This window comes from Mustela lutreola, chromosome 11 (genome assembly GCF_030435805.1).
Source record: "Mustela lutreola isolate mMusLut2 chromosome 11, mMusLut2.pri, whole genome shotgun sequence".
In the NCBI taxonomy this organism is placed as follows: Eukaryota; Metazoa; Chordata; class Mammalia; order Carnivora; family Mustelidae; genus Mustela; species Mustela lutreola.
In genome coordinates, this window is record NC_081300.1 from 73,295,089 (window position 1) to 73,315,978 (window position 20,890).

Sequence of the window (20,890 nt, forward strand, 5' to 3'; positions counted from 1 at the left end):
TCTCCTCTGACAGGAGGTTATGTTAATATTGAATCAATTCACTCCAACATCATATTTCAAAAGGCGAGGAAAAAAAAAGTCTCTTCAGATAAAATACCCAGGCCACCTGCCCTGTGGTTCCTGGCTGGGGAGAAGCATTCCAAAGGTGCTCACTCACATAAAAGGCTCCCATCAGAGTCATCTTTCCAGAGTGGATTCATTAGTCTCAATGTCTCGTGGAAGCATGGGTAACTCATGGTGACAAACGTCCCAACGAAAGGCACCAGGGAAGAGTCAAGGGCTATCAGTCTTCTGCACACCAGCAACGAGAGCTCGGGTTGTTGCCTGACCATGGCTGGGAGTTCATCATGTAGACAACACATCAGGCCCAGTGGGCCCACAGGAAGGAACACAGAAGCTGAGCCTGAAACCCCCAGTGGAAAGGCCTACTGGAGCATCCGGGGCTTTCCAAAGGGATGCAATGGCCCAGAGGGAGCAGAGGGCCAACAGGAGACACATTCACAGTCTGTGGTAGCACGTGCTGAACTCCCAGCTGGTAAAGACTGTGGGTTCAACTCCTGCCTTCATCTCTTTCTACCTTCGTGACTTTGGACAAGTATCTTAGTATTTGTACTTAGTCTGGCCCTTGCCTTTAAAGGAGCTGGAAGGTGAATGGGGGGCAAGCAAAGGCATTGATTGTGAGAGACTGATGTGTGCTGTTCTAGACCTAAACCCTGGAGACCGTGAAAGAAGGGAGGTGGGCTCTCACCCAGCCCTGTGAGGGTCAGAGATGGCTCCCAGGGACAATGGCCCAACCCAAGCTAAGAAGAGAACTAGATCTTCAGCAGGCGAAGAGTTTTCAGAGGGGAGAGGCGAGAGGACACAGCGTGGACAAAGGTGGGAAAGGTGGGACGGGTGTGAGGGACCCCAAGCTGTCCCTTAGCAGCTGGTCAGAAGCATGGGGAGCATGGAAGTCAGGCTCCACCACCATATAAAAAGGCCACATTGGGGAACCTGCCCTGGATTCTGAGGGCAATGGGAAGCCACTGGGTAGATTCTGAACTCAAAGAGCCAAGACTATACATAAATTTTAAAAATTCTCTCTGTGGGGACACCTGGGTGGCTCAGTTGGTTGAGCATCCGACTCTTAATTTTGGCTCAGGTCATGATCTCGGGGACGTGGGATCCATGCTGGGCTTGGAGGTTGCCTGGGATTCTTTCTCTCTCATTGTCTGTCCCCCGACCTGAATTCTCTCTCCAAAGATCAGGTGGCAGTAAGATGGCATGGACAAGGCCAGAGGCCAGCAGGCGGGACAGAACCCCAAGGAGAGCTCCGGGGGGGGGTGGTGGCTGATAAGGGGGCAGGAGAGGAGAGGGGATGGACTGAAGAGCTATTTCGGGGTACAATGACTGCAACTTGTTGATAGCTTTGTGTTCCGCAGAAAGCTGTGAACATAGTTCCAACCTAAAGTAAGTAAATTTGAGAGCTGGCGGGGGTGGGAGAGGTCTCCATTTAACAATAAAGCAAATACCATATTTCTTTTGGGGAAGAGACAAAGGTCAGAGGCATGAATCAAATGAAGGGGGAAAAAAAAAGCCACCGCCACCCTGGAGAAAACAGCCTCCTCCACGGTCCCGTCGGAGTCAGGTGCCAGCATCTGCTTCTCGCAGATGTTATTTATGCTCTGCGATGATCTCAATTATAGATCTTCGTGGTCGGGATTGCTTCTGTCTCCAGATTAGTTTGTTTCCAGTGGAAACATTCCATGGGAATTAATTAGTAATTGGCTCCTAGAGAACAGGTGTCACCACAACCACCCCACACGTAGCCTTGCCCACCTGATCCGCGAGGTCTGATAAAACTGTGTGCCCAGAAACCTGCCTTCCAGTGGCCAACATCTGTGATGGGGACATGGGAGCCAGGGGAGCTTGCCAATTTAAAAATCATTGTCTTTGAGTTTTTAATTTAGAGAATTCTTTCAAATCTGTGGTCTAGTGTTCTTTCTATCAGCCCCGTAACTGGGACTATCATGCCCCTTTTTGGGTGGGGAGGCAAAGGAGGCCGCTGTGTGCTCAAAATCACACAGCTAATCAGGTTGTGGAGGCAGGATTTGAAGACGGTCTACCTTGCCTCCAGAAGGCTTCCATGTTTTATTATAAGGTCTTAACCTACAGGTTAAGTGTGATAACCAGGTGTTATCTGAGATAGCCAAGGCTCCCAACGGAGGGAAACTGGGTGCAATGAGGTAAATGATTCTCTTGGGGTTCTAGATGGTGGGGCAATGGACAGAGAGGATGCTTGTCCATAAGGGCAACATCCAGAGATTCTGGAAGATTCTCTGTCTAAGGGAACTCTCCCGTGCCGCTGGTTCAGCCTGGCATGGGGTACCTCAGGGCTTCAGCTGGGACCTGAAATCCTGCCACGTCTTACAAGCACTTCCGATCACACTCACCTCTGCTCCGTAACACTCTGTGGCTCCCCATTGCCAAACCATTCCTGAGCCAGCTGCCAGCATCACCCTCCTTGCTCCTACCCCCACACACTTGATATTCCAGCAATACCTTGTCAGGAGGCATCACTCCCTTGTGTCCACGTGTTTCTGTCCCTCTATGCTCTGCTGTGTCCTCCTGCTAACCAACAATTCATTTCCACCTTTAAAGAGACAGCAGAAGCCGCCAGCCCCTCCCACACAGCTCCCATCCTCCTTAATTAACCACCCCTCCTCCCCTTCCCCTAGTAAGGAGCTTATCCCGTCTGTTTGGCAAGAGTCTGCCCCTTGGTCTACCTCTTGCAGATTGGGAGCCCCCGGAGGGAAGGAACCCTATGGTCTCCTCCTTATCCCTGCAGCCTAGCCTCCGATCTGTCCCAGAGTGGGGACCATACCAGTATCTGCTGAATGCAAGTTGTTCTTTAACAGGTGTACTGAAATAATTCCCTCATTTCAATGCCCTGAGAGAGGAAACCTTTCTCTGGGTTCTCTGGCGCCACGGTTAGGTTAGCGAGCTGTAAGGGGCCGCTGGGAGTGTTCACTGTTTCTGAAGACCCTTGCTGGCCCGACCTCGGCAGCCCCCCACAGGGGCTGGGCCATCAAGGGAATGAAAACACTCCATTCAGAGAGGAAAAGTCTCCTGGAGGTCATGTTGCATGTCAAAGGCCACAAGACTAGCAAGTGCCAGATAGGGTCCTCTGGACTCAGATTTAATCTATTTTAAAACAGCAGAATGAAGATTCGTCGCACTAGTATAAACTCGCTGTCAGTTTTCCCATCTGCAAAATGGATATATTGCCACCAAACTTGAAAGGGAGTTTTGAGAGATAAACGGCTCACAATTCCCAAATGCTGGCCCCAAGATGAGCATCCGAATCCTCTGGTAGGATGGTTTAGGATTGTAGATGTCGGGTGCCAATCCAGATCCAGAAACTATAAATTTTTAAATGGTGCTTAAGTTATCTGACATACAGCCAAGTTTGGGAATCCTAAGACATCAAGGAAAAGCCTTGTACATAGTAGGTGCTCTGTTAACATAGTAGGTCCAAATGTTAACAGGACCCCGATTATACCTACACCAAGTTGCATGGGCATGGAACTATCGACATCTGCAGCTTTCAGGTATACACTGCTGGGTGCCCTTAGGTAAGTTACTCAACCTCTTAGAGACAGTTTCTTTATTGGTTAAATGGGTCAAAAATAGAAATACCCCCTCCTGCAGTGGTGAGGATTAGCTGACTACTACACCTACTGTTGCCATCAGAACATCCACAAGTCCCACGGCCTTCAAACCAGCCCCAAGTCTGTCCCTTCTAGCCAGCTCCCTCAGCACTTAACCCAGCCGACCATCTCCTCCAGCCTGGAAGGGTCAATTTTCTCCTAAAGGCACCAGCGTCCTCTCTCCGCACCCATTCTCTGCTCAGAAGAGTGAGCCTCTAAATCGTGAATCAGATTATGTCACTCTCTGCTCCAAACCTCCCAACAGCTTTGCACAACCCTTGGAATAAAATCCCCACCTGCTTCTCCTTCTTCCAGGGTGGCTTAGCTGACCATCCAGGCTACAAGAGATCCTTTGCAAGTCCCTATTCCAGAACCTTATTTCCTTTAATACCCATATGAAGGTGTGGGATGTTTCTACTTATTTGTATCATTGTTTGCTTGTCTTCTTTGCCATCAGATATAAGTTCTGGGATGCCTGAGTGGCTCAGTCAATGAAGCATCTGCCTTTGGCTCAGGTCATGATTGCAGGGTCCTGGGATCGAGCCCCATATCAGGCTCTTTGCTCAGCTGGGAGCCTGCTTCCCCTTCTCCCTCTCCCTGCTGCTCCCTCTGCTTGTGCGTGTGCTCATGCGCTCGCTCTCTCTCTCTCTCTCTCTCTGTCAAGTAAATAAATAAAATCTTTTTTAAAAAGATGTAAGTTTCACGAGGGAGGGTGTCTGTTTGACTAACCATTATATACCTGGATGGAGCCTATCACCTGACACACAGTAGGTGCCTCATTAAGTCATGAAGGAAGGAAGGAAGGAAGGAAGGAAGGAAGGAAGGAAGGAAGGAAAGAAAGAAGGAATAAAGGAATGTATGCATGAAGTTGCTCAGTGCCAGACCCAGAACTTGCAGCGCACTCAGCCCCAAAGTTAGCTCCCTCTCTCTTTCCCCTCCTGTCTGCTCTGTCCGCCTCTGTCCTCAGAGCCTTCAGGTAAAGGACAAATACCTTCCTGGGGAGAGGAAACAGAGTGATGCCCAATGTCATCACCGCTTTATTTGATTAGCTCTGACTCCGGCATCCGGAACACGTGTGCTGGGAGCCAAAGCAACTGTACCCTGACCTCTGGTCCACGCGATCCCATCCTTATAACGATTTCCATGACAACAGCAACAGAAAGCCAAGGCTGTGAATTCCCTTTGATAGGAGCCGGATGCAGAGATGGGGAAGAAGGACTTTCAGAAGAATGAAGCTCTTTGATTCAGCTGGAGGCGCCTTCATTAAATACCACTATTTTTCAAGAACACACATTTTAACCCTGCAGAGGGAGGTTTCTCATGAATACTTAAAAAAGGAAGAAGGAGGAACAAAACCATCATGGTTCCTTTTCAAGAACAATCACCTGGAGGGAGGGGGAGGCTGTGAGGCTGTGGTACTTGGAATATTTGCGGGGAGGCAGAAAAAGAAAAGGGGCTTGATGAATCCAAGAGGCCTGGCCCCTGACCAGGGACTCCAATATCTCTGCCCACGTGAGGCAAGTCAAAAGGCTAAGGGTCGGGGCGCCTGGGTGGCTCAGTGGGTTAAAGCCTTTGCCTTCGGCTCAGACACCAGCCCGCATCCGGCTCTCTGCTCTCTGCTCTGCAGGGAGCCTGCTTCCCCCTCTCTCTCTGCCTGCCTCTCTGCCTACTTGTGATCTCTGTCTGTCAAATAGATAAATAAATCTTAAAAAAAAAAAAAAAAAAGGCTAAGGGTCTTCCACCCACATGGACAGCCGATCAGACAGGCAAAAGAAACCTTAGATCCTACAATTAGAATTGTGAGCCCTGGATATGAATCCCAGCTCTGCCACTTAGCTGCTGTCGCTGCCTTGGGCATGTTGCTTTCCAGCTCTCAACAGGATTTCCCCATCTGTAAAATGGGCACATAGGAGAGGGAATGAGGATGGAGTGAGGGGACGCACGGAAGCCCAGGTGATTCTAGTTTTCTGACATGGTCATGAAGACAGCAGAGTGATCAACTGTCTGGGTTTGTCCAGGGCTTGCCCAGGACACGGGTACTTTCAGCCCTAAAACCAGGACCATCAAGGACAAGCCAAGATGGTTGGTCATCCTAGCAGTATGTGGCTGCTAAACAAAGGAAAATCAGAGAGTGAGGGAGACGGAAGAGCCCCTCACGTGAGCCTATGGGGTATTTGCTCCAAAAACCCTCCAGCCTGGTCTAGTCATGAGAAATGCTCCACACAAACCCAGACTGGGGGGAGGGGGGGGCAGGGACACTTTCAGGATACCCGGCCAGTATTTCTCAAAACTGTCAAGGTCATGAAAAGCAAGGTAGGATTGGGAAACTGTCGTAGACAGAGGAGACTGGGGAGACAGGACAAGCAGATACAGGGGCGTGCCCTGGGATGGATCCTGAAACAGGAAAATGAGCTAATGGAGAAACTCATGAAATCTGAATCAAACCTAGAATTTAGTTTAGGAAAAAAGGTGGAGGCAGAGTTTCTCCCATAGCCTATAAGTTCTGAAAACCTGAAACCTTTCATTTTACACACAGGAAATGGACACCAGAAACAGGAAGTGAAGAAGGCTCTATATCTAGTTTCTAGACTCTGCTGCCTCCCACTGCCTTCCCAAGAACCCGCGGACCCTCATGAGCTCCAGAAGGAAGAGAGAAGCACTGGTTCTGGAGTCAGGGAATACAGGTTCAAGGCCCAGCTTTGCCTTCACTGGCTGTGTGCCCTTGGGCAAACCTTTCACCCTCTCTGTTCCTTTGTTTCCTCATTAGGGGAATGAGCCCACTGAATTCAACAGACAGGCATTTATTCAGTATTTATTACACACTGCGGACTGAACAGGCATCACTGACACGCATAAAGCATAGTCTTGCTATCAGGAAGTATAGTTTTGCCTTAGAGTCCAAAAACTACAGGTAACCCATCAGAGCTTCTGGGGTAGTCTCTGTGAAGATACACAGGCACAGCCATGTGGAAGGGCTGAGGTCACGTGAGAGAAGGCCAGAGGAGGAGGAGGAAGGGGGGCAACACTCGGAGAAAGTGAGGTGCTGAAGGCAGCAGGAAATGCCTTCCGTTGCCCCACACCTGGCTTGGGCACACATGGTTTCATCTGCAGGAGGCATGGGTTAGAGGTAACACCAAATGCATGGGCACAGTGTCCCCCAGTGGGGCTCTGTGCTTCCCTGCATTGTTTCTAGCTTCCTGTGGAGACAGGTAGCAAGTCCTCAGTCCCCACTCTAGGACCTCGCTCCCCAAGTCCCCCCACACCACTGTGGGTTCTGACCCACTCACATCTCTCAACACCGGCCACCTTGGGCCATGCTGTCTGCACTTGGCACAGCCCCAGCCCATCCCACCTCCTGAGGTCCTTGGTGTCTGCCTGGCCTCACCGCTCATCTGCTTCCCGTCCTCCTCTGAAGCAGCCGGGAAGGGTGGAGCCCTGAGTTCGAATCCTTGCTCTGGCACTTTCTAGCTGTGTGACCTTGGACGGGTCTCCTCCCCTCTTTGCCACCTCCTATGGGGAAAGGAGATGCTCTCTGGAGAACTCTATGGGCCACCCAGTATAGCCTAAGTGGGACATGGTGGGTGTTCCAGAAGGTGACAGCCAGAGATCAACATCATTACCATTCTAATCAATGCTGTTGGTGGTGCCGGTTGTTTGAGCTCTTGCTTTAATAGCACGATGACTGGTTGTTTCCTATGCAGCCTAGGCAGCTCCACATACATGCACACACAGACACACACGCACACACGCACGTTCGCGCAGTGCACCCAGCCATTCTGCTCCAGGACTCTGATCTGCCCACGTCCTTGAGATGCATTCTGCCTCAGCCCTGAGGAAGGTACCGGACTCAACAGTCATTTACATACTGCCTCCTCCTCAACTACCACCTCCGTGTGACCTGCCCAGCCCCTCAGTGTCCCCCATCTCCATGCAGATCTGTGAATGTTGGTGTTGCGGCCACACCAAGAGCCATCATCTCCCCTGGCCGGCTGCAGCATCCTCCCAAGCCTGGCCCTAAGGGGCCCCCATGACCCCTACCTGGCTGTGCACTTTCTCTAGCTCCTCTTTGCTGACTGAAGTCTTGCTGTCCTCCATGTTCCCCAGAAGAAGCTGCACATCTGACAAGAGCGCATGAGTCCTCTTGAGGTCCCTCCGAAGACGTTTCTCCACGTCAAAGTCTCGATGGCCGATCTGGAAGCCAAGGGAAGGCTCTTGTGAGCTAAGACTGCAGAGCAGTGGACAGGGTCCAAGTTATCCAGAACCAAGCTTCCCCTGGGTTCAAATCCTGCCTCTGCCTCTCACACCATGGGACATTGGACAATACCCTTCTCCTGCCCAAGCCTCAGTTCCCACATCTGCAAAATGGGAATGGCATCAAGCACACGGGGCTGCTATGGGGATTAAGCTGGTATTTAGCCGAATGCCTGACTCACAGTAAAGGCCCACAAATATGAGCTGGGCTCATCAATGTTTTCCCAGCCTGGAAGCGTCCAAAGTCACTGGGTCTCATCTTGGGCACCCAAGTCATCAGTATGGCTTCTTCTCGCCTTGTCAGAACCTACAGGTCAGGTGAGGCCCTCTGGTGACAGAAGTGAGGACAGCAGTTACCCTGCCAGGGCTGAGACTGGATAGGGCCAGAGAGCTCCTGAGGGGGGTTTACCTGCCATTTCTGTGGGTGCTGCATCCCTGAGTCCCTGAGCTGTATAGTGCGGTACACTGTCCTACCCTGCATGTATGTTGCACCTCATTAAGTACTCAGTATTAAAAAAGAGCCAGGCTTCTTTTAGAGGTCTAAATCAAGTTTTTCTGTCCCTTGAACAGGTCTCCTTTGCCAGGTTAAGGCACAAGGTTATTTTCTGCAGAGGGGTGTTACCCCAAAGCGAGCACCTTCCTTCACCCAAAACCCTGGACGTGTAGACCCTTCAAGTGGGCAGCTGTCTCGTTGCTCCTGCAGAAGCCGCATCCTGGGTGCCAGGAGGGTGACAACTCCTAGGGGCTGAGATGAACAGAGGCAGGTGCAGGACCACCCAGAAGCCCGACACGGAGCAGTGACAGGCCGCCCTCTCCCCTGGAAATGACACTGATGCTAAAGCCATGAGCATCTCCGAAACCCGGAAAGAGCCCCTCAAGAGACTGGAAGAAAAAGAGGGGGTAGTTTTCCAGAAAACGCAGTGTAGGTATGTCAGCCATGGGACCCAATTTCTATACACCTGGATACCCGCCCCTCTCCAGAACCATCTCCTGGGATGGTCACAATGCCCCCGGAATATTCAGGAAGAAGGTGGGGTTTGGAACAGGGTGGCCCAGGTTTTAAACTCTGGCTCATCATTTGCTGGCAGTGGGTTGGATCGTGCCACCCCTCTGAACCCCATACTCCTCGTCTATAAAAATAAGGCAATAAATAAATAAACAAACTATCCTCCATGTTGAGATAAGACAAGGATCGGGCACGATAATGGATCAGAGAACACTTTGTATGCTGTCAAACGCTTTACAAATAAAGAGAATTATGAGTATTGTCTGATGACCTAGAATGCACTCCACTAGGTTTTACATTCCTATTTCTCTGCTTCCAGTTTTGAAATCTTTGAAAAATGAGTTGGTTCTTCAAATCCAGCCTCTTTGTCCTGAGGTGTGTTTCTTTGAGTTTTAAATACTGGTCTAATATGTGTGTGTGTGTGTATACATCTACACACACACACACACACACACACACGCATGCACGCACGTAAAATATAATCTTACCTGCTGAGCTAAGATCAGAACTGGGCATTGTGCCCAGCCCTTTGTCACATGTTATTGCATTTAACTCCTGTGACAATCTCTTAAGGATAGACATTATTATTATTTTTACTGCCTTTATAAAAGCTTTATAAAAGCTTTATAAAAGCTATTTGCTTAGATTTACAGAGAACTTTCTAAGTGTCAGACACCACTCTAAACCCTTTACGGGAGGTAACACGTTTGGTCCTCTTGAAGACTGTGTGACGTATGGTGTTGCTGTTCCCATTTTACAGGTGATGGAGCAGAAGACTGCAGAGGGACAAGTAATTGGCCCAAGACCCCACCTCTAGGAAGTGGCAGAGTTTGGGTAGGAATCCGACTATCCTGACCAGAAAGAGGTCATTTCAGTGAAATGGACGATAAAAGAGGTCAGTTTTGTTCTTTAATTTAAGGGAAGGTGTTGTGCAAGCACAGGGGATTGCCAGCCAGCTCAGGATCGGATGGGATCAGAAAGAGTCTTGGGTAAGTGGGAGCCCAGTGAGGTACGGGAAGGGCATTTCAAGAAGCCAGGCCAAGAGAAAAAACAGAAGGCTGAGAAAGTCTTGTTTCTCTGGTTCCAGTGATGAGGATAAGGGCATAAAACATGGAGGCGGGGCAGGTCGCAGAGCAAGAGAAGTTACCTGGGGCCAGCTCATGTCTTGTGACCTAGGTGGGATTCTTATGTAATGTCACAGGGAAATGGAGGCACAGCTGGCGAACTTGACATAGAGTAAGTGGTATACTTAAGGTGATGGTGTGGTTATGCAGCAAGGATTTGAACCTGGACAGCTCAGCCTTAAAATGCAAAGTTTCTAATCATTGCACCATAGTGCTTAGGGGAACATGAATCCTGATTCACTAATTTGAGCCCAGATTCTGCATTCAATCAGTGTACTCAGCATCTCTCCTATTTTTTGTCTGTTCTTTTTCTTTACACATCCCAGAGTATAAAGAGCGTTCATTCTCTGCGGGGCAGGTTGGCATCAGGGACATCCCTTGATGTTAGCATTGACCACAGCTCAGATACTATAACTGACTATCAGGAAGACCCTGAAAATACTGGCACCCTGTCTCCTTTGCAGAGGGATCTTTGCAAACAGAACTCACAATAAAAATGTCAGACAAGTCACCCTCCCCTTCATAATGAATTGTTATAAGAGAGGAGGGCAAAAGAGAGAAAGAGAGAGAGCTCATTAGGTTAATGGGAAATAAATGTCATCTTGCAAGTTTGCATTCTGTAACACAAAGATTCAAATTTGGTTAAAGCTGGTGAATAATTAACTAATAAATCTAAATGATGTTTAGTGTTGTTGTGGGAAACTATATTCAAATCTCAGCTGTTTCACCATTTATCATAAAGCCAAATTGTCTGGGGCACTTGTTAAATGTCTGTTGTCAAGGATCTCTCTGAAAATTTTAAAAATACAATCTGGAAAGGCAGGCAGGGCTAAGCAACCACTTTCTAGATGAGGAGACTGAGACTGGAAGAGAGAATGGGGAATATTCTGAAAAAAATCAACATGTTCAACAAAGGGTTGATTCTAATTAACTGGACCTTAACCATTTTTAAGCAGCATAGTGCTTACAAATATAGGCTGTCAAATAATACAGACTCCATTTCAAATCTGCATGGGCTACTAATAAGCAATATGATCTTGAGCAATTTGCTTTAGCTTTTGAGCCTCAATTCTATCATTTATAAGAAGGAAATAATAATACCTTTCCCACAGAGTTGTAAAAATCAAATACAGTATGTTAGGAAACATGACAATTAAATAGGTATCTATGGGACCCCTGGGTGGCTCTGTTGGTTAAATATTTGACTTGGTTTCAGCTCGGGTCACGATCTCAGGGTTGTGGGATCAAGCCCCATGTTGGGCTCCATACTCAGCGCAGAGTTTTCTTGAAATTCTCTCTCTCTCTACCTCTGCTCCTCCCCTAGGTTGTGTTCTCTCTAATAACTAACTAACTAAATAAAATCTTTGATATTTTTTAAAAAACTTCAAAAGCAAGAGAGGAATAAAAGCAGCAGCAGAGAAAGGGGACAATAAGCCAACAAATATTCAATGCAAAATAAGAAAATAGAAATTATTTTATGTATATCAGTCATTCCAATAAATGTAAATGAATTATATTCTCCTATAAAAAGTCTGAGGCTAAAACACTGAATTAACAAACCATATTCACACACACACACACACACACTTGGAAATGTTGGACATGAAAGAATTTTAAAAAGTCTTGCCAGGAGCTCCTGGGTGGCTCGGTGGGTTAAGTTCCTGCCTTTGGCTCAGGTCATGATCTCAGGGTTGGGAGATCAAGAACCATGATGGGGGTCCCTGCTCAGGGGAAAGTCTGTTTCTCCCTCTGCCCCTTCCTCCTCTTATGCATCTATGCTCCCTCACTCTCCCAAATAAATCAATAAAATCTTTAAAAATAAATAAATAAATAAAGGTCTTGCAGTCAAACTAACTGCACCAAGACACCAAGCAAAATAAAATAAGGCAAAAATCATTCATGGAGAAAAGAGGGACTATATCACACTCAAAGGAACAATCTGCCAAGGAAATAAAACAATAATAAACTTAGCTTCACCTAAAAACATAATCTCAAAATATATACATGCCCCTGGAGAAACTCTTGCTCATGTGCCCAGTGAGACATACATAAAAATAGGCACAGCAGTTTTGTGTCTTAGAACAGAAACAACTAAATAAACACCAGCAGAAGAATGGGATTAAAAATAAAAAGAATATTTTGTAACAGTTAAAATGAATGAATTAGAGCTCCATGTATTAACATGGACCGGTCTCCAAACATGATACAGAAGGCAACAAAGGAAATTGCAGAATCATGTTACTGTATGTGTTTCAAGTTCAAATACTTATGCCGGGGAATCCCACGCTCCAATCACAGGATGATAGTCTCCTCTGGGAAGCAAGGAAGAAGGAAGAGGGAAGGAGTGGGAGCCATAGGAATGGAAACCAAGGAGCTTCTAACTGTTTTTGAAGTGTGTTTTCTTTCCTTAAAAATATCTGAATCTAATATAGCAAATTTTTAATTTATGGGAACCCTGGGTGCTTGGTACATAAGCGTCGGTTATATTATTCATTCTACTTTTCCATGTGCTTGGCAAATGTCTTAATAAAACATTAAAACTACCAAATGTGATAATTTATTTAAAGGTTCCAGCTTGGTGACTAACATAAAATTAGCATTTTATTCATTTCAAGTCACCTTCTGTTTCCACAAAAAATGTTTCATTTCAGCAACATCTATAAAAACCTCTCTGGATTACCTGCTTTGTTTCCTCCAGTGGACCATGCTGAACAGAATGCCTCTTTCATCCAGCGATTGGCCGCTATTGTTCTAGAAGCAAATATTGGTCTGGGCTCTCTTTCATTAATTTTAAAGAAAGATCCCCAATAGTTCTCTACCCAATGGCCTGGTTTGCTTGGCTGAGACACTAGAAAATTCAGAGCAGGAAGATGACAAAGCTTTCCTGTGGATTCCTTCAGCTTCCAACCCTGACACTCGATGCTACAGTGGTCCTGCTCTAGGATTCACTCGCTTAATCGATTAAAAAAATTCAGGGGCACCTGGGTGGCTCAGTTGGTTAAGCACCTGCCTTTGGCTCAGGTTATGATCCCAGGGTTCTGGGATCGAGCACCGAGTCAGGCTCCTCACTCAGTGGGGAGCCTGCTTCTCCCTTCCTGTTCCCCCTGTTTGTGCTGTCTCTCTCTCTCTCTCTCAATGCCAAACAAATAAATAAAATATTTTTAAAAATCCATAATGAGCACCTATGTCTAAGTCCTAGTTTGAAGAGGGGCCCACATTCCTCTGTGCCTAGCAGGAGTAACTCTGCTGATAGACAGCGAGATCATTGCTAATTAAACAACTGTGTATACCCATTAAGAAAAGACCTTAAAACACATTCCTGTGATACTTTAAAATAAATCACAGAAGCCACAGGCATCTCTCTCCGGTGTTGGGGTTTTATGAAGCGGCAGCTCAGGCAGGGCAATGGAGGGCGATGGAGGAGTGATTCCTCCCACCTGGGAAATCAGGAGCTGGCGTTAGGCTCTGCTGTCTGCTGGTTGCTTTATTTACAGCTGTAGTTTTTTGTTATTGTTGTTGTTGTTGTTGTTGTTGTTGTTTTGCAAAGGGGGAGGTTGATTTTTGTGCTCAAAGGACATTCGGTCATGGCTATAGACATTTCTGGTTGTCACAATGAAAGGGGGACGGTATGCTGCTGGCATTTAGTAGAAGGAGGCCAGAGATGCTGTTCAGCATCCCAGGGAGCATAAGACCGCCTCCCTACAACAAAGGATGGTGTGGTATGAAATGTCCACAGTGCCACAGTTGAGAACCTTGGGATACGGCCATGGCAACCTTCCCACAGGTCTCTGCCCTCTAGAAACTCAGAGTGGTTCACTAGCTCACCCAAAGCCATGTAGACAGAAGGGGCCCCAGCTAGGGTCTCAAGCCCCATTTGCTTGACTCTGAGCCTGGCTGCCTCTAGCAATAGTCTTGTTCTCACAGCTGTGAACATAGTTGCCATTCACATTCACCCCCTTAAAGCAAGGGCTGCCTACCTTCCCTTCCTCCCCGACAGCTGCTGAAGGCAAGGTGATTTCGTCTGTTCCCTCTGGCTTGGCCTACTCTATTTATTCTCCCGGTCCTTCCAAGAACGCTGCTGTGTGTGGACCCCAGAAGGTCTCCTTTGAAGAGCCAGTGAGGGTGGACAGGGCTGGAATCGATGGGCCAGAGGACACTTGGAGGAGCAGGTGGAGGCTGGCTGAACCGACTGGCCTCTGGCTCTTCCTGAAGACTTACGGGACTGTCCTCCCTCCTCCAACCCATCTCTCTGAACAAGGCCTGGAGGCAGGGAGTGTTCTCTCAAACACCTGCTGGTGCTTCCCTCTTACCTGATCACAGAGGGTTCCAATCAAGCCTTCCAAATCCTGCTTCTCATGTAGGACCATCTGCTTCTCCTCGTACTCTTGCTCCAGCTGCATTTCCAGCTGGCGGAGCTGCAGGCACAAAAGGCAGACACAGACATAGGAGAAATGAGGTCCATCCAGACAAAGCCCACAAGACAGGGAGATTATCTGGAGGAGGGGGGAATGTGAAATTTGCAGCCTCTTTCCACAAAGGACATCCTAGCGGTTAGGAGGGGGTGTCTCTGTCAGAGAGCTCAGGAGCCTAAAATCTTGGGAGCCCGACAGCTATGGGGAGAGCTGGCCAGTGATGGCAAGCCACCTGCCACTCACCTTGAAGCCCTCAGCCCCAGTTCTCCACCCATTCTCCAACAGTTGTTTCCTTCCTACGCCATGACCTTGCTTGGATATTTGCAAATCTTGGCACTCTGACTTTTTAAGGCTTTGGGCAACATTATACCCAACATATTAAAATGTAGCCACCATTTTTATCAAATAGACTGTGGATCCATTAAAAAAAAGAAGAAGTTTGCATTTGCCATTACTTGGTGTTGTGGATTACATGTTCAGATCTCTCCCAAATTCCTATGTTGAAATTCTAACCCCTGTGTAGTATTATCTGAAGACGCAGGCTTTGGGAGATAACTGGGTTTAGGTGAGGTCCGGAGGGTAGAGGCCCCGTGCTGGGATCAGGGCCCTTAAAAGAAGAGATCACAGAGAGCTTGCTTCTTATGTCTCTCTCCACCACCGGAGGACACAGCAAGAAGTCAGGTGTGTCTCCTGGGTATTTACCCCAAAGATACAGATGTAGTGAAAAGAAGGGCCATCTGTACCCCAATGTTTATAGCAGCAATGGCCACGGTCGCCAAACTGTGGAAAGAACCAAGATGCCCTTCAACAGACGAATGGATAAGGAAGATGTGGTCCATATACACTATGGAGTATTATGCCTCCATCAGAAAGGACGAATATCCAACTTTTGTAGCAACATGGACGGGACTGGAAGAGATTATGCTGAGTGAAATAAGTAAAGCAGAGAGAGTCAATTATCATATGGTTTCACTTATTTGTGGAGCATAACTTATAGCATGGAGGACATGGGGAGTTAGAGAAGAGAAGGGAATTGGGGGAAATTGGAAGGGGAGGTGAACCATGAGAGACTATGGACTCTGAAAAACAATCTGAGGGGATTGAAGTGGGGGGGGGCGGTGGGAGGTTGGGGAACCAGGTGGTGGGTATTATAGAGGGCACGGATTGCATGGAGCACTGGGTGTGGTGAAAAAATAATGAATACTGTTATGCCGAAAATTAAATAAAAAATAAATTAAAAAAAAAAAAAAAAGAAGTCAGGTGTGTGCAAGCCAGGAGGGGGGCCCTCACCAGATGCCCAATCTGATGACACCTTGATCTTGGACTTCCCAAACTCCAGAATGGTGAGAAATGAATGTTTGCCATTTCAGCCCCTGGTCTGTGATACCTGGTTAGAGCAGTCCAAACAGACTAAGACATTTGGCTCCGGGCAACTCCTTTCATGGCTCTGATTTCTCTCATCACTCAGCAAAGGCAGATGTTCCCCCCTAAAGTGAATATCCCACCATAACCACTTTGCATACTCTCTTCCCTGCCAGCCTCTCTCCTGTATGCTGCCTGGCCCACCCTTTCATCCTCCCTTTCCATGCTGTATCAATGACCCTATTGCCCAGAGGGGCAAACTGAGTCTGAGCGACGATCTGAGACCCCTTCTCCTAAGTCGGTTGCCGCCAAAAGCAGTTAGCATTGTATCTCTTGACCCTGGCTCTTTTGCCACCCCAGAGAGGCATCCCAAATCCCACCCAGGCCACTAAAACAATTGATTTCCTGCCACGGCGAGAGACAGATGGAGCAGAGCAGCCGCTAGAAGAAGTTCACGTGAATGTCTGCCGTCAGGAGAAAGTACCTTTCTCTGACCTTGCTCTCTCCCTTTATAAATCTGTCCACGGAAAAGCCTTGGGGGGCCCTGGGTCACATCTCCACCTCATCGGGGCCTCAGCTCAAGGCACTCATGCTTTGAGGCACTTTTAGAATGCACCAGCAGTTGTGCAACCTTCACACGAGGGCATGGGGCAGGGACGGAGGACTTCCATCTCCTGACCCATGGAGAGCAAACAAGCTAGTAATTGATGGCCACTTATGTAGAAAGCAAGTCCATTTCAAAACTTTAAGAGTGAGAGACACAAGGCCCTCTGTTTGTATCTGCTTTTAGAGTGCAGCCTGGCAAAGCTAAAACACATTTTGAAAAATAAACAAAATAATAAAAACTCTGTATCCAGCCAGGCAAAGCTTTCTGGAGTGTGTTCTGCAGGACATGTCCCCATGGCATTCACAAGCATGATGGGTATGTAGGTGGAGGAAAGTTCATGCTAGGAGTGTGGGACCACGGGGCTAACAGTTCTTTGGTGCAAGACTTATCAGAGCCTTTGGCAAATTCGTGTGCAGGAAGAGCTCAAGGATGTAGCATTGCCCAAGGCTGACTTCTATCAATGCTTCCTAAAATGGCCTTCCATGGTCCAAACATTTGCAAAAGAAAAAAAAATTAAATCTATCATTTTTAGTAAGAGACTGGGCTTTGGAGTGAGACAGACCTAAGCTTCAAGTCCTAGCTTGGCTACTTCCTGGCTGGGTAACTTTGGGCCACTGGCTTCACCATTCTGAACTCTGGTTTCCTCATCTGTGAACCAGGACCATAAACCTCGCAGTGTTCTTCAGGGATGCAAAGAAGCTGATGGACATCAAGAACCCAGCTGGGTGCACCGAGCCCACTGCGTGCTCCAAGAATCCCATTCATTTCTCCTAGATATGTGAGAACAGAAAAAAAGCTGAAACTGGCCCTTCGATGCAAACTCCCAGCACTTTATAATTTACAATAACTCCCAACACTTTACAGTTTACAAACCACTGCCAGTTCTTTTAGCTTATCTTCACAATAGCAGAGGAAGGCAGAACATTTTCTATCATTGTCCCATGGCTCAGATGAGAAAACAGAGCCTCAGGGAGGTTCTAGAGACTTAACTCAGGGATGCACAGATCTGGATGAGTCTATAATTGTTGACCCTTTCTTTCCAAGGATAGGGTACTATAGCAGTCAGATCTGCTTGAGGATATGCTCAGTGAGACCCCCATCTCCTGCCGAGGTTAAGATAATCACCGAGATGTCCTTCAGTCTGCCCAGGAGGATGCCCAGCTGTAGGCTCTGTAGGGTGCCAAGGCTGCATGCCCTCCTTCTCTTGGATGGATGAATCAAACCCAGGAGCCAGGGAACCACCAGGCTGGCTCACTAGCTCTTCTGAAGGGCCCACTGCCCAGAAATCCTCTATTACTTTTAAGTTTCCAGAAAACAAGGATTCCATTTACCAAAGTATGCATTGTTTCCCCATCTGAGATCTCCCTGAATCTTCACTGTGACCCTGCCCTTAGTCACACTACCTTATCTTAAGGATGAGAACAGTGAAGCTCTTTAGCAAGGTTATGTGGTTCCTCCAATGCCTTACACTTGGGCGTTGATGACCTTGGGACCTGACCCAAGCATGACTTGACCCCATGATTCCAATTAAAGTAGCAGCATGGGCTTTTTCATGTGTCTTATACATTGGCTCTGAGTGACCGGCACTGGATCACTGGATACAGAGCAAGAAATCAAGGGCTAGCCTGGAATTCAGTAGCAGTTAAGGTTTTTAAATCACTTTCCCAAGATGGCACAGTTGTTAAGGTGGAAGGGCAGAAATCCAAAACAAGAGTCTGAGAATTCCAACACCCAGGCCCTCAAGCCCTACAGTCTAGAGGTCTCCCCAAACAGACCGCCAAGGGAGCCAATCATAGGAGTCAGCTTTGAGAAATGCTCCTCTGCCCCTTCTTGGAGATCCAACTGCAGACCAGACGATGAAGGACCTGGAGGGATCCCCAGCGAGAAAGCCTGTTTGCTGTGCCATAACCCACAGATTTCCAACCACTCCACTAAAAAGATTCATCTTCTATTCACATCAGTCAATGCATCTGTAAGGATGTTTATCTCAGCATTGGTTAGAGTAACAGAAAATCTGAAAATCCTCAATGCCCAACCATGGGAGACTTGTTGAACAGATGACAGACAGCATGGACCCAAGGTGGACTGCTTCTAAAGCTCTTCAGTATGTAAGTGAGATCTGTGTTTGCCGACATGGAAAGAGGCCCAGGACACACCGCTGAGTGAAAATAGCAGGCTTCAAGAAAGCATGACCCCATTTAGGGAAAACGATATCTCAATAAATATGTATGTGTGTGTGTACAGTGACAGAGAGCTATGAAATGACTTTTAAAATAGTAATAATGATGGTTTCTAGGTGGTACAATTGCAAGGATTTATTGCTTTCTTACCCACGGTTTGAAATGTCTGTCGGAGCTTGGGTGAAGTGTAGGAAATGATTTGCAAAGGAAATAGCCAGAAGAAACTAGTCCCCTCCTTGAAACCTCTAAGTCCTTAAGTCCTTACCCAAGGTATAAAGTCACATGGTATTATGGGCTTTTGGCAGAAATCTTGGGGTGATGATGCTTGACAGTTCCAGAGACTTCTGGAAGTTCTAGAACCATATTAAAGATACGTACTTCTGCTCTAGCACCCCTGACAGTGAAGGTCTTAAGTGGTTGCAGGAATGGTCTATCCCCAGGCCCTAGAATCCACCCCTCCCCCCGACCCCACTCGAAGTAAGATGGCACCAGGACCAGGTGCTAGACCAGGGCCTGGCAGGGCCCAAGGTGCTGTTCACATACCCGCTTCTGGCAGGACTGGCGGACATCTTCCAGCTCTTCCTCCTGGTCCTCACGGTCCTTCTGGTGCATCTGCTTCATCCGCTCGATCTCCAGCTCAAACCGCTGGCGGAGCTGGGGGGCGGCAAGGGCAGAGGCTCATGAGGGCGATCCACACAAACCATGTCAGCCTGGGTATCCCACCTGCATTTTTCATTTCTAGAGTGTGGGGAGGACAGCCAAGTCATCCCCCAGGGGGCCGGGAAGGTCAGAAATGATAGATAAATAGCCCACGTGCTGCCACATCCCTTCCTGCAGCCATTACAAGCCATCACTAATCCATCACACTCTTTCCCACTGAATTTCGATGGAAGACTCCTTCAGGGTCCTTCTCAACAATTTTAACATGAAACAGATGTGTCATCCCTGGAGCAAGGCTCGGTGAGGGTTTTTTGGATGGATGGATGGATGGATGGATGGATGGATGGGTGGGTGGATAGATGGATGGGTGGATAGGTGGATGGATAGCCGGGTGGATAGAAGGTTGAACAAAAGTTTATTCATAAAGACAGGGAACCCTGCAGAGGGAGATCACTTGCCCAAAATGTCACCTTGGAAAATCCACTTTGCCTCTGGTTACTTGGTGAAAAACAACAACCTCAGGATGCTTTTACGAGAATCCCATGAGATTGCCCACATAAAACACCTAGCACATTTCTTGGCACACAAATATGACATTCTCTTTTGAAAACAGACAGCAATGACAGCCCCTCACTTCCTGGAAGACACAATTAAGAACTGTGTGCCCATGAAGGAGACAAGTCTTTTAAATGAGAACCTCCAAAACTTGCTCAGAGCCTATAAAGAGCCACAGTGCACAGTGTTTAAAATTGTGTGACGTTTCATAGAAGGTTCTAGAATTGGAAGCAGATGCCCTTCAAGGTGTTCCTTTCTTGATCTTGGTAATTGAGGCACTGACCCAAGCTCTTGCTTCTCAAATTCTGTGGCATGTTAGCCCTAAGTAATACAATTTTTAAAAATTTCTATTTCAGGGCTTCACCCTAGACCTACTGGATCAGAATCTTCAGCATGCAGGCTTCAAGAATCTAGACTTCCAGGCTTCCATTTATCTGTACTCTAATGCCTGGTCATGGTGCAGCACTTGGAACTCTATACCTTAGATGGGTTATAATGTAGAAACTAACTTTTTGATCATTTACCACACCACCCAGAGCCTCTCACCAAACCTTCAGAAGATTTCAATTGCTGTCCCTCATGTGGAAATTCAGTTGCGAAAAAACAGTGTTGGTCTTTTAAAATGTTGACAGTAGGGGTGCCTGTATGGCTTAGTGGTTAGGCATCTGCCTTCGGTCAAGACACAATCCCAGGGTCCTGGGATCGAGCCCCGTATTGGGCTCCCTACTCGGTGGGAAGCCTGCTTCTTCCTCTCCTATTCCCCCTGCTTGTGTTCCCTCTCTTGCCGTCTCTCTCCCTGTCAAATAAATAAATAAAATCTTTAATGAAATAAAATAAAATAAAATGTTGACAATATTCTCTACCATGCAGGACCGTGGTGGAGAGGCAAAAGGATAGCACAGCACAGAGCCCTTATTCCAGTTCCTGGCATAAAGTAAGCTCGCTTTAAATGTCAACCTCCTTCCTCGCCTCCTTTAAAATGACAGAGGTTATGGGAAGATAATCCAAAACGAGGAGCTTAAGCAAGTAAATATAATATTTCTT

The 20,890-nt window shown here is 47.4% G+C and overlaps 1 protein-coding gene across 1 annotated transcript in view; it reads right to left on the minus strand.

The window, feature by feature from the left end:
* The window catches only part of MYO18B (myosin XVIIIB), a 250,714-nt gene that overhangs the window by 89,347 nt on the left and 140,477 nt on the right, over nt 1-20,890 (minus strand). Inside the window, exons 32-34 of the mRNA XM_059139951.1 lie at nt 19,175-19,285; nt 14,381-14,485; nt 7,728-7,880 (exon numbers count right to left, since the gene is read on the minus strand). Coding sequence (XP_058995934.1) covers nt 7,728-7,880; nt 14,381-14,485; nt 19,175-19,285 — 369 coding nt within the window. The remainder of the gene's footprint in view (nt 1-7,727; nt 7,881-14,380; nt 14,486-19,174; nt 19,286-20,890) is intronic.